This window comes from Delphinus delphis, chromosome 14 (genome assembly GCF_949987515.2).
Source record: "Delphinus delphis chromosome 14, mDelDel1.2, whole genome shotgun sequence".
Taxonomy (NCBI): Eukaryota; Metazoa; Chordata; class Mammalia; order Artiodactyla; family Delphinidae; genus Delphinus; species Delphinus delphis.
Genome location: NC_082696.1, coordinates 42,352,235 through 42,368,698, shown reverse-complemented (window position 1 = coordinate 42,368,698; position 16,464 = coordinate 42,352,235). Strand labels below are relative to the sequence as shown.

General features: G+C 45.5%; 1 protein-coding gene across 1 annotated transcript in view; it reads left to right on the top strand.

Annotated features, from left to right (window-relative positions):
* The first annotated feature begins 953 nt into the window (after positions 1-953).
* Positions 954-16,464, top strand: part of SLC35F1 (solute carrier family 35 member F1) — a 425,543-nt gene continuing 410,032 nt past the window's right edge. The window contains exon 1 of the mRNA XM_060030038.1: positions 954-2,366. Coding sequence (XP_059886021.1) covers positions 2,194-2,366 — 173 coding nt within the window. The 5' untranslated portion in view covers positions 954-2,193. The remainder of the gene's footprint in view (positions 2,367-16,464) is intronic.

The following is a 16,464-nucleotide window of genomic DNA, read 5'->3' as shown; positions in this document are numbered from 1 at the left end:
TCCTGTACAAATCTGAGGTGGAAAAATATGAGAATGATTGCTGAGAAAGAATGGGACAGTGTGTGAATTATAAAGGGGAAAATGTTCTAATTTGAATTAATTTTGGTAGAAAAAGACTTCAGGGATATTTCAGGTGGTAACTGGGTTTTAATAAATTGAAACATAGATTGGAGAGTGTTTTTGGATAGCTGTTTCCTCACATGTTCAATGATTAAAAAAAAAAAGTGCTCCCAATCTTGTTAAAGGAATGGTAACTTACTTCTTCACCAAAAAAATGAATCTCATCTTCTTTTTATCCTCCCGTCTCCCTTTTCCCCTCTGTTAATCAGACAGCCCATCCCTTTTTTCAGTGTTAGCTTTCTCCTCAACCCCCTTCTCTGTGGCACATCCTATCACCAGTATTTTTTTTTTTTTTTTTTTTTTTTGCGGTACGCGGGCCTCTCACTGCTGTGGCCTCTGCCGTTGCGGAGCACAGGCTCCGGACGCGCAGGATCAGCGGCCATGGCTCACGGGCCCAGCTGCTCCGCGGCATGTGGGATCTTCCCGGACCGCGGCACGAACCCGGGTTCCCTGCATTGGCAGGCGGACTCTCAACCACTGCGCCACCAGGGAAGCCCTCACTAGTATTTTTTATTTGCTGGTTTCCAGTGCATTTGCATTCAGTGGTGGTATCAGCTTGCTTTTCTGTAGATATACTTACCTATTAAACATATACAGGGCAAATAATTCCACATACTGCACTGAAATGGAAAAAAATGTTAAATGTGTATCATTTTTCACTATAGGATCTCTATCCAGGCAGTCTAGATAAAGAAAAATGTGAAAAATCTCTCTCTCTTAGGAGTCAACTATTAACTGGGATCTAGATCAATAGGTCTGAGAGATGCCTGGGACAGAGAATCAGTTTCCTTTGGTGGCAATATCGTGTTCAGGTCTAAGATTTCTGAGCCAGATACACAGGGGTTTTCCCTTTTGAGAGTGGAGATCTGTGGTAGTAGCGCCACTGAAGAAGCTGTCAGGGCCCCCTGCTGGGTGGTTTCCCTCATTTAACTCTTACAGCACCGCGGGGAGAGAGATAGTAGTCCCGCTGCACAAAGGAGAATTCAAGTAAATTGTTTAGGGAGTCTCTGCTAATAAGTTTTAGAGGCACGATTGGAACTCAAATCTGCCTACATTCCCTTCACAGTGTTATGAAACCGAGACGTTGAGTTGGTCTGATATGCTTTTTCCAGTCCCCAGAATGAATTATTTGTGAGAAGTTGTTTCTCCTCCAGTTTCTTCCAGGCCCGTTATAGTGACTGTAGGTGTAATATTTAGGATACTCGAGTTTGGCTTTGTAATCCAGGGCCGGCGCCCATTCTCAGCATCCTGTCGTTGTCCCGGGAAAGTGGTGCTAGCTTCCGCAGCATCTCGGCAGGAGAGGGGAGTTCCCTCTAACTAAAGAGGGAGGATCTATTTTCAACCTCACGAGCGGGGGGGGGAACCCACAAACAGACAAACAACAACAACCCCCAAAGAAAACAATCACAGCAACCCAGACCGTGGGCCTCTGGTGGACTGGGGATGGGAGGGTCGCGGCATCGAGGCACCTCGGGAGCGCCCTCTGGCGAGAACAGAGCGCGCGTCCCCCGCCCGGCCCCCCTTCGCCGCCGGCGCTGCGCCCCCGCCAGGCTCTTTGGGTTCACTCTCGGTCTCTCACTCCGTGAGACACAGACGGCAGCTTTCCGAGCGAGCGGGGGAACGGCTGAGGCGGCGCCAGCGCCACTGCCGCCGCTCGCCCCGAGAAGACCTGGGCACCGGGAGAGAAGCCAAGGCCCGGAGCCCCATCCCCTCTCTCCTCTGGGGTCTCCTAAGCCGACCGGCCGCTCGGCGCCCCCGCGCGACACCCTTCACGGCCACTTCGCGGGGCGTGCCGGGACTTGAGGACGCGGCTCGGGAAGAGCTGGGGCAGGAGGCGGCGGCGGCGGAGTGAGGGTGCGCACACTGGGACTGGAGAGGTGTGAGTGGCGGGCTGGGCGGCGGCGGCGGCGGCCGTAGCCGCGGGTGCCTCCCCGCCTCGCCGCTTGGCAGGCAGCACCGCCTCCCCGGGCCGCGGCCGCCCGGCAGAGTCCTCCGCGCGTTCCCGGGCCCGGAGCCGGCGCACGATGCGCCCAGCAGCGTTCTGATCGCCGCCGCGCCGCCGCCTCCGCCGCGATGATTCCCCCCGAGCCGCAGCAGCAGCAGCTGCAGCCGCCGCCGCCGGCCCCGCCGAACCATGTGGTGACCACCATCGAGAACCTGCCGGCCGAGGGCAGCGGCGGCGGCGGAAGCCTGTCCGCCTCCTCCCGGGCCGGCGTGCGCCAGAGGATCCGCAAAGTGCTGAACAGGTGAGCGGCGGCGGGGGCACGGGGCTGCGGCTGCGGGCGCCCGGCCCGGGGACCCCTCCATCCCCCGGGCGGCCCGGAGGCCCTTTGGGACGGACGGAGTCGCGTCTGGGGAGACTGAGGAGAGCGGGCGACGACGCGCCCCGCGCTGGCGGAGAGGCCGCGGCAGCTTTGTCCCGGAGCGGGGAGCCCCGGAGCGCCCGGGCGCCGGCTGGTCCGAGGCGGGAGTTCGGGGAGAGGCGGGGTTCTGCCAGCCTGGCTGCTGTGTGTCCGCGCTCACACCCTCGCACACGCGTGTCGCCTCGCGTCCCTCTCCCACTCGGGCTCCAGCTTTGCGCTCGGGGGCCAGAGCGGACCTGGGGGTGGCCGGGGAGGAGGCGGGAAGGCGCAGAGCTGCGGGGATGGCGTGGAAGTCGCCGGCCTCGCGCTCCGCCCGGAGGTATCCCAGCCCCTCGCCGGGAGATGGGGTAATGGAGACAGACCCGGCGGGCGGCGCGGGGACCCACTTCTCCCGCCTTGCGCTCCAGTTGCGGCTCCGACTCTTTCTGGCTGGGAGCGGGGATGGGAAGGCTACAGGCCTGGGTCAGACCCAGGCAAAGTGCAGAAATGTTGCGGGAAGGGTATGAGGAGGAGGCTCCTGGCTGTGTCGAAGCCAGAGGAGGCGAACGCTGGTGGCCGGCGCCTCCAGTGCTGGAATCTGCGCAGTGGATGGATCAAGGACGAGGCGTTTAGGATGAGAACCCGGGTTGATGTGAGATGGGGCCCCCCCTGGCGCCCCTGAGTCGGCCGTGATGCGAAAGGGACTTTTTCTACTAAAGTAACTTGAAATGGTTGAAGAGCTGACACTTAAAAATCAAATAGAGAACTGGTTGTGTGTGTTTTTATTTGGGTGCGTGTGTGCCTTTCGATGCATCTGTTGGGGGTAACTCTTAAGGTTGCTCTGTGCGTACAGGTTTCTGTGTGGCACTCTTTTGGGGTAGCCGAGATTCCCCCCAGGGATTCACCTCGAGCTCTTTGGGGCTGAAAGCTCTAGTGGGAGCACAAAATACGTACAGAAATAGAAGCTTGAAAAGCTCCTTATTTTCGGAGTATGGTTTAATTTAGTCATATGAAATCCCAAACCATTCAGGAGTCTTCACCTGTGAAGACTTAACGTATATTAGCTTACTTGTGGGTACTTCCATGTGTTTCCATTTATTATCAAACGAGAAGAAATTCACTCTGAAGTGAGACAGGAGTTGGTAATAGAAACTCAAGCCCTTTACTTCCCTTTGATTTGTAGCTTAGAATAACACCTTCCAAAATATTACATATTACATCTAAAAAAGATAATGAGCAGAATAAATCAAGAAGATGCTGGCTCAGTACCTATTCTGTGGGCTTCCTATCCTTTCTGAATACCTGTGATGTTTTTGAATTGTAAATGACTTGGCATTGGCTGTTTAAATTTTTATGCAGAATATGTTAATTATTAATTTCCCTCATCAAGCTGAGAAAAAACTGGTGCTATTGTTCATTTATCTTTGCTTGATTGTAAGTTATTATTGACTCTGTGCAGGTTATTTCTTGATGTTTCATGGATCTTAGAGTCCAGAATAACAAGAGCACCGAGGTGGGAGCTGAGGGGCTTGGTCTGTCATCATTCCTCTGCCGCTGACTTGCCACGTGGCTTGGGGCAGAGCTGTTCATCTCCATGGCTCTTGGTTTCTTCATTTGTAAAATGTGTTTTGTACTTGTCTTACCTCTCTTATCATGGTTTCGAGAAATAGACTTGGGAAAGTATAAAGCTTTACACGAATTCATTATTCAACCGAATTCTGTTGTCTAAGGGAGGGCAGTGGGAATATCGTACACAAGTTAATTGAAGTCATGGTACATCAAGGGGAGAATGTTGTATTTTACTAGCCTTCAGTGATCTGTGACATGAGTTTTATAGAGGAGGAACTTAGACTGAAAGGTTGGGTCCGTGACATTTCCTGGCAGATACATCTGTGAATGGAACCCTAGGGTTATAGCCTTTAGATTTCAACTGAAACATTTGGTTGTCTTTCAAAGATCTTCAGAATTTTCAGTGTAATATTTTGTATTAAGTAGATGATCTTTCCTTAGCCTTAAAGGATAAGAAGAAAATATTTCTTTGGAGCAGGAGCGCCTTTGGTAAGGAGACTGAAAAAAATCAGAGTAAGTGTAAAAATCCTGGTGGAGTAATTTCGTTAGCATGCTGATGGGCTTGGCTTTTGCTCCATGATTATGTCAACAGGAGACAGCACTAGTTGTGGCTGTTGAATGGTTGGGCTCTGTGTAAAAGCAAGAGGTGGGGGGCGGGAGTGGAATTTTCGAGTTCCTGTGCCAGCACTTAGGTGTGGCTCCCCTCTGGTCTGAACCCTCCAGGTATCTTGGACTAGGCAGTAATGGCTTTAAGGCTGGCCCATTGGGTGCCATATCATAAGCATCTTTGTTCATTTTCTAAAAGCTAAAGATCCCTTTTTGCTTCTTTGTCTTCTTTTCCTCTTCCTCTTTCCTTAATACTTCTATTTCCTTCACCTACGTTGCCCTATCAACTAACTGTCTTCTGGACAATTTTCCTTTCATCTACCTCTGGCATGCAGCAACTTAGTTGCTAGCAGAAAGCGAGGTTGGAAATCTGGAAGTTTGGAGCCAATATGAAAAATATCCCTCTAACTTTTGGCGTGCAGATATACTGTTGGCAGCGTTCTAGTGCTGTGAGCTGGCCAGTAGAGTCTCTTCAGTGACTGAGTGGGGCATTGCACCACTGTTAGTTACTCTGAGCATCCCACTGGGCCAGAGGGGCGGTGCTGAGAGACTGAGGATGGTGCCCTGGGACGAGGAGTGTCAGACTGTGAGCACCGCAAGCCTGGTGAACTGCCTGCCACTGGTCACAGCCTGTAACAGTAGCTACTTGCCAACCCAGAGGAAGAAATGCCAGCACATATGCTGTCTGTATCCTGCCTACCGAGGGATAGGTAAAGGGAGAAGTACTGATTAATAATTAAACGTACTGTCTTTCAAGAAGCTTAGAATGAAAATGCAGTGTTACCTTAATGCAATCTGCCTTACATTGTCCTGCATCATTTTATTTCCTCAGTATATCTCCATATCCTTTCCCCTTTCTTTAAAGGCTTATTGAGTTGGATGGTTGCATTTTTTGTATGACAAATAGGGCATCTCACTGATTGACTACTCCCTGTAGAACAATTAGAGTAGAATATAATAGTATCCATGATTTTGGTGAAAGAGGAGGTGCTAGATAATTATTTTTACCAGTTAATGGGATGTGTCACATTCTTCTCCCCTGTCCTGTTCAAAATTGTTTTGGCAGTGTGATGCAAGAAGTACAAGATGATTTAGATGCTGGGATAATTGTTACTTCTTTAATTCCCAAAGATTTAGAATAATGTCTTAATTCAAAGAAGGAAAAAATTATGGCAAACTCCTCTTCCCTTATTTCTTGAGTGTGAGATAGTATTTATTACCCTGCCACAGGCAAGCAAGATATGACAAAAAAGAAAATACTTCAAGGGCAACAGTTGATGACCCTCTCACAGAAAATGCTGATACTAGTAGATTTCTTAGAAACATATAGGAGTAGATACTAATCTATGTAGTATCTGAAGATTTTCTGCTCTAAAATGATTTCATTATGAAATGTTTGTGAAAAACGAGTGATAGCTTGTTTTATGTTTTGCATGTGTGCGATTTTATTTATCTTTTCCCACTTGAATATTAGTTTCAGATCTTAATAAAAATAACCATGAATTTCAAGTTTTGACCCAGTTTCTTCCCAATAAGAGATGCATTGGGTTGTTTCAAGTTATAAAGGCATTTCTGCCTTTTTCTGTCTTGTGGTGGGGATGTTTAATCATTGGAATGGAACCACGAGTGTGACTCTGGGTCATCCATCCATTTGATTTGAAACTAGCTGATTTCTAACTTACATTTTGGTTTATTTCATTAATTTTCAAATTTATGAAACTTTTTTGAATTGAAAACTAAAAAGCATTAAGGAAGATACATAGGAGAGTTGGTAGCAAGCCTACATAAAATCGATATCCATGTGGGAAGTTACCATATGTGATGGGACAGTATGTATATATAGCTTTTCTGAGTTATTAAGTAAGGCAGAGAGAACATGGTGAACCAACAGAAGGGCTGCCAGGAACAGAGTTATGCTTGTACTATTAGGTACAGTTGATGAAGACATCTGTTATCATTTAGGTGATCCTTTTTTATCAAATGGGACGACTTTTGTTAAAAAATTGATAGTGAGGCTCTTCCTCAAGCTACTCCTTCTAACAGATGTCAGAATGAAAGGGGAAGACCAACCAGTAATGAGGATAATTGATACAGAATATTCCAAATGGAACAGCATGGTGTGATTAAAAACAGACATTTCTAAGATTAGTAGTAAACAAAAGATGTCTGAAGGACACATTTATTTTTAACTAAAGGACAAAATTATAAAACTGGAAGATCATCCAGTATATTTTTTTGCATGGAGCTTGGAAAACTGAATGTTCATATTAAAGGAATATTTGGTTTACCTTGGATAAAGTGGTGCATTTCCAAGGAACTAACGTATAAGAAAATGGACCTATCTTCATGTAATTTTTCTTTGACCTTTTACTCTCGCAAGGTCCTTCAGTGCCTCCGGACCATAATAAAAGATGTCTGTTTTTACTGTGCACTGCTATAGATGTAGACAATATGGCAAATTGAGTTGGCTGCCCATATAGTTCTAAAGTTACTTAATGCAAGAGCTGATTTATTATTTAATTGCCGTTTCTCATAAAAATAGAATACAGCATGTGAAAGTACCACCACCAGGTTTTAGTTTAGCTTTCTCATTCATTTGAGTTCAGGCCAACGAGCATTCACTGAACCTTGTTCAAACACATTAATTCTTGATTATGTTTCTAGAAAAGTATACTTAGAGGAAGTCAAATGCCAATAGATACATGGAAAAATACCCCATACTATTTGGCATATTTCTTGACTGTGACATGAACATCTACATGTATACATTCATTTATTCTTTTTTTTTACTTTAAACTTTTGAATTTTATTTTATTTATTTTTTTATACAGCAGGTTCTTATTAGTTATCCATTTTATACATGTTAGTGTATATATGTAAGGTCTGAAGCCACATAACATAAACTTTACCATCTTAAGCATTTTAAGTGTACAGTATAGTAGTGCTAGCTGTATGCACGTTGTTATGCAGCAGACCTCTAGAATTTTTTTAATCTTGCAAAACTGAAACTCTGTGTCCATTGAACAATAACTCCTCTTTTCCCTTCCCCACTGACCCTGGCAACCACCATTCTACCTTCTGTTTCTAAGAGTTTGATTATTGTAGATACCTCATATAAATGGAATCATGCAGTGTTTGTCTTTTTGTAATTGGTTTATTTTATTTAGCATAATGTCCTCAAGGTTCATTCACATTGTCACAAGTGGCAGAATTTCCTAAGGCTAAATAATATTCCATTATGTGTGTGTGTGTGTGTGTGTGTGTGTGTGTGTGTGTGTAAGTGTAAGTAATACCACATTTTCTTTATCCATTCACTTATTGCTGGACATTTAGGTTACTTCCATCTCTTGGGTCTTGTGAATAAAGCTGCAATGAAAATGAATGTGCAAATGTCTCCTCAAGATCCTGTTTTCAGTTTTTTTAGGCTATATAACCAGAATTGGGATTGCTGAATCATATGTTCTATTTTTAATTTTTTGAGGAACCTCCATACCATTTTTCATAGCAGTGGTACCATTTTGCGTTTTCACCAACAGTGCACAAGGGTTCCAGTATCTCTACATCCTGCTAACACTGTGTTTGTTTGTTTTTGATAGCAGCTATCCTAATGGGTGTGAAGTGATATCTCATTGTGGTTTTGATTTGCATTTCCCTAATAATCACTGATTTTGAGCATCTTTTCATATACTCGTTGGCCGTTTGTATATCTTCTTTGAAGAAATGTCTATTCAAATCCTTTGCTCATTTTACAATTGGATTGTTTGGTTTTGTTGTTGTTGTTGAGTGGTAGGACTTCTTTATAAATTCTGGATATTAACCCCTTATCAGATATATGATTTGCAAGCATTTTCTTCCATTCCAGTGGTTGTTTTTTCACTCTGTTGATTGTTTCTATATTCATTTGTTCCTAATCACTTTCTGTGTGCTGAGTCCTCTTCTGGAGGACACATACATAGCAAAACATTATTCTTGCTTGAAGGACCTCAAAATCTAACTGGGTAGCTTGGCATATGTACTGCTATTGAGAGTGAATGATTATAATCTGTAATCTGAATTTTTATGCATAATGCTTAATTGTATGCTTCTAAATATCTAGATGCTAGAATCATATAAATAAGTTGTCCTGTGTTTTGTTTAAGTATATTATTATTAAACTTTTTAAAATATTGTTTTCTGCTAGATTTAAATTTTCAACTCTCAAGAAAATTTACCTATGTGACTGTGATGTTAAAAAATACCTTACATACCATTTTACAAGTTCTGATATTATGAACCATCAATTCCTGCCCTTTTAACAAATTAATTAGGGAAAGCTAGTACAACTGAATACACATTTAAAGGAGGCTAAACATAAAAAGAAACGAAATCGAGTTATTTGTAGTGGGGTGGATGGACCTAGAGACTGTCACACAGAGTGAAGTAAGTCAGAAAGAGAAAAACAAACACCATATGCTAACACATATACATGGACTCTAAAAAAAAAATGGTTCTGATGAACCTAGGGGCAGGACAAGAATAAAGACGCAGGCGCAGAGAATGGACTTGAGGACATGGGGGTGGGGGGGAGGGTAAGCTGGGACGAAGTGAGAGAGAGCATTGGCATATATACACTACCAAATGTAAAATAGATAACTAGTGGGAAGTAGCTGCATGGCACAGGGAGATCAGCTCGGTGCTTTGTGACCACCTAGAGGGGTGGCATAGGGAGGGTGGGAGGGAGATGCAAGAGGGAGGGAGTATGAGGATATATGTATACATATAGCTGATTCACTTTCTTATAAAGCAGAAACTAACACACCATTGTAAAGCAATTATACTCCAATAAAGATGTAAAAAAAAATAAAGGAGGCTAAAAACGAAAACATGCTAATTATATCCAGATTTATAGTGACAGGGCTACAATTCCTAATCATTCCTGGCTTGGAGATAGTACAAGGTACTGATCCATTGTGTAAGACAAATACTTCACTGGTTTCTCTTTTCCTCGTCCACTCATTCATTCAATCAGTCAGTCATTTATTCAATGAGTATTTATTAAGTGTTTACTATATGTTGGACACTGCTGGATCAGAGTGGTCAACCAGACAGTCATGGGGCTGACGTGGACCCTTGAGTGCCATTGGCGGAGTTTCTAACTGTTACTACCCTTTCAATATAATCTATCAAGGGGACAATTTAAGTAAAGTAGAAATAAAGATAACATACATCAAAATGATTAGATTTTCAAGCTGATCTAACAGAGATGCAGAAAAAAGCCCCATAATTTAGCTGTTTCACCTGTAAGAAAACTACTCAAGAGGAAGACTGAACCCATAATAAAATTACTTGGAGTTTACACATAGGTAAGAGGCAGATCTTTCTTGAGGAATACAATACAATTTGTTTCACTTAGGACTTTAAACAAAGGAGGAATAGCCATTAATGTTCATGTACTTTCAGAGTGTTAGAAGAAAAAGTGCCATTTCAGGGCGAGCCTATCAAGGTCATTGCCATATAACCCAAGAGAATAGAGTTTCCTGAAAATATCAACATTCTGACAGTGCATACACAACTTTGAGGGAGCTTGGGGACATGTTTGTGCACTGCAGGTAAGAGAGATTGAGGGTGATTTGGAAGGACTTGATTGCTTTACTATGTAATTTGATACAACCTATGAGTGTTTGAATTAAAATGAGCATTTAGACAGTAGCTCAAATTCTTAAATTTTATATTATAAAGCATACATTTTATATTATAAAATTTTACATCATATGTTATTCTCATAATAATCTTTTTATAGATGTGGAAACCAATTTTTTTTTTTTTTTAGTGTTTCTTTATTTGGCTTTACCGGGTCTTTGTTGCAGCATGTGGAATCTTTTTACTTGTGACATGCGGGATCTAATTCCTTGACCAGGGATCGAACCCCAGCTCCCTGCATTGGGAGTGTGGAGTCTTAACCACTGGACCACCAGGGAAGTCCCATGGAAACCAATTTTTATGGTAACACAGCTAAGTGCTTTTATAAGACTACAGAGGAAGGAGAGACTAGGCTGGAGACAGGGCAGGAGGGTTTAGGGATGGCATTTGTCCTTGGCATTGGAAGATGGGGTCTTAGGTTGGGCTGCTATAACAAAATATCATAGACTGGGCAGCTTAAACAACAGACATTTATTTTTTACAGTTCTGCAGGCTGGAAAGTCTGAGATCAGAGCGTTGGCAGATTGCATGTCTGGTGAGGGCCTTCTTGACTTGCAGACAGCTGTCTTGTACCCACACATGGTGGAGGGAGAGAGTGAGAGTGAAAGAGAGTGAAAGGGAGAGAGAGATCTCCTTTCCCATCTTGTAAGGATACTAATTTCATAATGAGGACGTCACCCTCATGACCTCATCTAAATCTAACACCTCCAAAGGTTCCACCTCCAAATACTATTACACTGGGGAGTTAGGCTTTAACACATGAATTTTGGCGGGGACATAAACATGTGATCTGTAGCAGATGGGTAGGATAGGAACACGTGCAAGAAGGGAGATGACAGAAAGGATGAACCAAATATAGAGTAAGAGACTGGAGGAGGATTAAATGACCAGTTTGACAATATTATATGTAGGTAAAAAGGCAGTAGAGTGAAGTAAGGCTAGAATTGCAGGATGGAGTCAGATAATGGAAAGCCTTAGACACTCTAATATGAGTTAGACTGTGGGTTATTATTTTTGCAGGTTATTGAGTAGAGAAAGGACTTGATCAGAGATCTGCCCGAACATTATATTTTGGACAAAGTCTGTAGGAGAGATGGACAGAGGATGGACTAGGGTTTAGGGGTCAGTTAGGTGGCTACTGTAGCCGTATAGGGGAGTTGAGGCAGGAGTCTAAATGGGATGGAGGCGGCCAGGTTGGAGAGGGAAGTGCTGTAATTTGAGCAGAGTGTGGACCAGGGTCAGAGAGAGGAAGATTAGATTATTTTTGAGAAGGTACTCAATGGTGTCTGCAACATAGTGGGTGGTTAATACTTGTTTGCTGAAAGGTTATAAACTTGCTACAAGGAAGGGATCTGCTCGCTAGGGCAGAAGAGACCTAGGGTGTTACCTGAACTAGACAGGCAGCTGGAGGACCTTAGCCAGCTACTCAGTTGTCTGTGGACCTGTGCTGATTCAGATTGTGTAACCAGCCTGTGAGAAGAACAGAGATCAAGAGTAAGCATTAGAAATAGCTATAGCAACTTGACAGAGTACTTTTATGTTTTTTTTCTAATATTAAAATATTGGGTCATGTATTTTAATTTTTGTTTTTTTGCCATTTTATTTTTCTAGTAGTTGATTTTTTGAATTGTATTTTACAAAAGAATTGTCTTCAGTGAGTTGAAAAAAAAGAACCAATATCTTATAACAGATAGTTTGAGAAGCGCTGGTCCCAGTCCAGTATCCAAGAGGGAGCAACAGCGAGTCTGGATTCTGGAAGTGCATCTAATCATGGGGTAGGTAGGGGGTCCTCACGGTGGCAGCATTTGGCTGGTGCTAGTCATGGCCCTGGAAATCTGTACATCCCAGCTGGCAATGTGGAGGCAGCAGGTTAGACCTGACAGTAGCTACATTAAGTATCAAGGACTCAACCCAACAGGCTAGGTTGGGGCTCCCACCTTAAAGGGATCCCCTGGAATGTTAGGCGGGGAAGCTCTTTAGCGATGAGAAGGGGTACAGTGCAGCATCGCAGTTCTGTGGAATGGGGTATAAGTGGAGAGTGCTATTTTTCAAGGATCTTAAAGAGAGTAGATTCTAGGTCTGAGTGCAGAAAGGAGGGTCAGGGTTACAGGGGGGGCTCAGCATGAGCAGCAGGACCACTGGCATGGCTCTACTTCAAGCTCTGCGGAGCATAGAGTAGGGACTCTTCAGCCATTCAGCACCATAATTACTGAGCCAGGTAAGAGGCACCATCTAGATATTGGGGAAACTGCAGGGAACAGGGCATAAAGGGCCTCCACTCTCCTGGAGACTATGTTCTAGTTGGGGGCGGGCAATAAATGCATACATAAGACAGATACCTCATTGTGCTAAATACTCTCCAGAGAATTAAAGTGGGGCGATGTGACAGAGAGGTAACGGGTGGTACTTTAACTTGAGTGGTCGGAAGAGGCCTCTCCCCGTCCGGTAACATTGAAGCTAAGATTGGAACGACTAAAAGGAACCGGTTACTTGAGGGTCAGGAGGCAGTACATTCCAGGTGGGGATGCTGAGATGAAACAAGCAGCAGAGTGACTGAACGTGAGGGAGTGCAAGAAGGAGGGGAGCATGGGAGGGGGGAGATCACGGGCTGGGGTGGGGTGGGGGGAGGCAGGCGTGAGGTCTTTTCGGGCCCCATAGGCCGGGAGAAGAACTTGTGTTTTATCCTCAGTGGGATGGGGCAGCAACTGAAAGGTTTTAAGCAGAGGAGTAATGTGGGTAATGTTTTGAAAAGCCCACCCTGGCTGCTGTTGGAGAATGGACTGCGGGAGAGGGAAGTGGCTCCAGGAGGAAGGAGACGTTGCAGGCTTGGACTGGAGGGTAGCAATGCGGTGGAGAGAAATGATTGCGGTTTGGAGTGATTCATCTTGGGAGATGGAGTCCATGGGATTGGATGAGTGGTTTGGTGAAGCTGCTGAGGGAAGTGAATAAAGAAAAACTCCAGTTTGGGGTGCATGAGAAACTGGGTGAGTGATGGTGCCCTTGTCCAAGATGGGAAAGACAGGGAGAGGAACATGTTTGTGGATAAAAAGTCAAGAGTTTACTTCTGGCAAGTTAAGTTAGAGATGTTCAGTGGAAATGTCACATGATAGCTGGAGTATGGGATTTAGGGAAAAATCAGGGGCTGGGGGTTTGGATTTGGGTGTCATTGGTGTGGTCCTGGATAAGATCATCTGGGGACAATCTGTCGATAGAGGAGAAAAGGGGTCCCAGGGTCACTCTGGGGAGCACATCAACTTCCGAGTCAAACAGAGGAGGAGGACCCAGCAAAGGAGTTGGAGAAGGAGAGGTCTGAAGCGGGAGGGAAACCTGGAGAGTACGGTGTTCCGAAGCCTAGAGAAGTAAGTGTTTTGAGAGGGAGGAAATAAACAGTGCGGGTGCTGAGAGTAATCAACTAAGGGAAGGGTGGAGAAATGATCAGTGTCTCGGCCACAGATAGGCACAGGCTCAGGTGGTGGGTGCCGGTGGAAGCCTGGATGGAACGGTTTGGAGAGCGACTGTGAGCTGGGGGTTTCAAAACATAACTTTTGAAAAGTTTTCCTCTAACCAGGAGCAGAGTAAAGGAAGAGTCTGTTAAGAGAGGACATAATACAAAAGGTCTGTATGCTGATGGGAAAGATACAGTAGAGAGGGGAAAATTGCATATGCAGGAAGGAATGGGATAAAGGAAGGAGGAAGGCCTTGCAAAGGCTGAGATGGTAGGATCCCAGGTGCAGGGGGAGGGGTTGACCTTGGAGAGGAGCCAGGACACTCTCCATGGTCCAGGAGTGGCGGAGAGAAAGCGTGGGTGTAAATGAAGGTAATTTGGTAGATTGGGTGGTGAGAATAAAAGGTGATTCCTGTCTGGTGGCTTTTCTTTTTCTGTGAACTATAAGGACATCCTATCAATTAAGAATGAAGGTGCTAGGTAGTGGGGGAGGGGTATAGGACATTTGTACAGAGAGAAGTGGAAATAGTCATTTTGAAGAGTCAGAAAGGAGACATACAAGAGAAGTATCGTAGGATTTAAGGGCAGAGCTATGCGCTTTTTTTTTTATTTTTTTGGTACGCGGGCCTCTCGCTGCTGTGGCCTCTCCGGTTGTAGAGCACAGGCTCCGGACGCGCGGGCTCAGTGGCCATGGCTCACGGGCCCAGCCGCTCCGCGTCATGTGGGATCCTCCCGGACCGGGGCATGAACCCGTGTCCCCTGCATCGGCAGGTGGACTCCCAACCACTGCGCCACCAGGGAAGCCCTATGCGCTTTTTTGACATTTGTGATGAGGAGGAGGTGAGGCGTGTGATGGGCAGAAAGAAGCTACTGCTGTTTAGAGTCTGTGTTGGAAAGGGTTAGCTCAGAAACAGATCTGGGCCCTGGTGACAAGGCATGCAGGAACCATCAGTAGATTCAGCTGTGAAGAAGTCAGGATATTCGTGCAGGGCTAGTTAGGAGAGCTCAGGAGGATTTTGGTCCTGATTATACTTGGGAGTGGGGTGTGTGAGAGAGAAGAGGGAATTAAACATCCCTTGGAGATTTTGTATCTGAGCCCCTGGGATGATGATGTCCCTTTCAGAATGTGAAGTGTGAGATGTTCTGTCACAGGGAACTGACTTCCGTTTTTCGGGGACCTCAATATTCTCATTTGTAAACTGGTTAAAATAATCCTAGCCCTTCATTTCCCATTGCATGTTGGGGATTTTTAAATGACATAACATCTGGGAGAGGGCTTGGGAAGCTGCCAAGCACTCTGCATTTGTTATCCTGGTCACAAAATTGAAATGGGAGCCCGGTTTCTCGTGGCTTTGTGCCGTCCCAGGCCCGGGATAAGCGCTAAAGAGCGCCCTCAGCGCGCCGAGGACTTGGATGCAGGCGCTGCTCTGCTCGGTGGTTTTCCTCCTGAGCCTTGCGGGTCAGAGTCTGAAGTGGAACCCACCCACCTACGAACAAGGCACAAGTCTGTTTTACTTCAATGTATTGCGTTTTTTGAAAGCTAGATATATTTAAACATTTTTGGCTTAGTTTTAAGAACGCCTCTTCTTGGGAAGACTAATTTGGCAGAAGGCATCTGCCCTGCAGTCTTATTGCGCCTCTCAGAGTGATGGTTGCTTCGGCAGTACCTGCGGTTTGTAAAGGAGAGTTTGACAGGTTTCGGGAAAGGGTTAGTGCCTCTTGAACTGGGGAGGTTTCAAAATGAGCTTGGGCCTAAAAGGCTCCATAGAGCCCGGCAGTGGGACAGACAGAGCGGCTCAGAGGGAAGGCACAGAGCAGCTTTTATGTGCTAATGAGGGGAAGCCCAGATGCCAGGGGGATCAGAGGAGCTCTTTGTGATGCGGGGATGGCTGGAGCCTCTGTCCTTATCTGGATCGTGCCGCAGGCAGGAGAAACACTGCGCCCTCACAGAGGAGCCCTTGCCTCCACGGATAGCCCTACACACCGCTCCCAATGCTGCTGGGAGGTGAGGGGCTGTGAAAAGTCCCAGGGTGGGGTGACTGCTTGGAAGCAGGGAGGCTGGGAGGTGGGAGAGGTGTACGTGGGGAGGACGGAGGATGGGAAGGCGGAGAGCTGTTCGGTAGGGTGTGTGGAGTCAGAGAGCTAGGAAGGACTTCTGCAGCTTCACAAAACGAACTGTTGTCCCTCCAGTGCTGCCAAGCTTGGTGAGTGGCCTTCAGTCCAAAAGGAGGTGAGCTGTCCTTGAAAATAGCACAGGTCAGTTTTTAGCTAGTTACAGGGTAAGTCTGAAACATCACAAAAACCAACCAAACAAAAACTACCATCACCCAGTGAGTGCTGGAATGAATTTCACATTCTGGTTACTCCATTAAGTGATTACTCCAGCATTGCTAGCTGGGAGGGGTTGGGAGCACCCCTGTGGTTGGAAGCAGGGTCAGGGAACTTGTCTTGAAGCTGAATTTGCATAGGAGAACACAGTGTTTACAAAGGTTGTGTGTTTAACTTCTACTGATGGAGAGATTGGGTAACCAGCACACCCCTAGGATTGTTACTGTCTCTGGAAATATGAGTTCCCAGATAAGACAGACCAATGAAGACATCAATCCATGGTACCTTGACCTTTTCTTTATCTCCTACTTTTCATTTCTGTATCTTTTGGGGGCTATATAAATATTTAAATATAATATCTATTATATACATTAT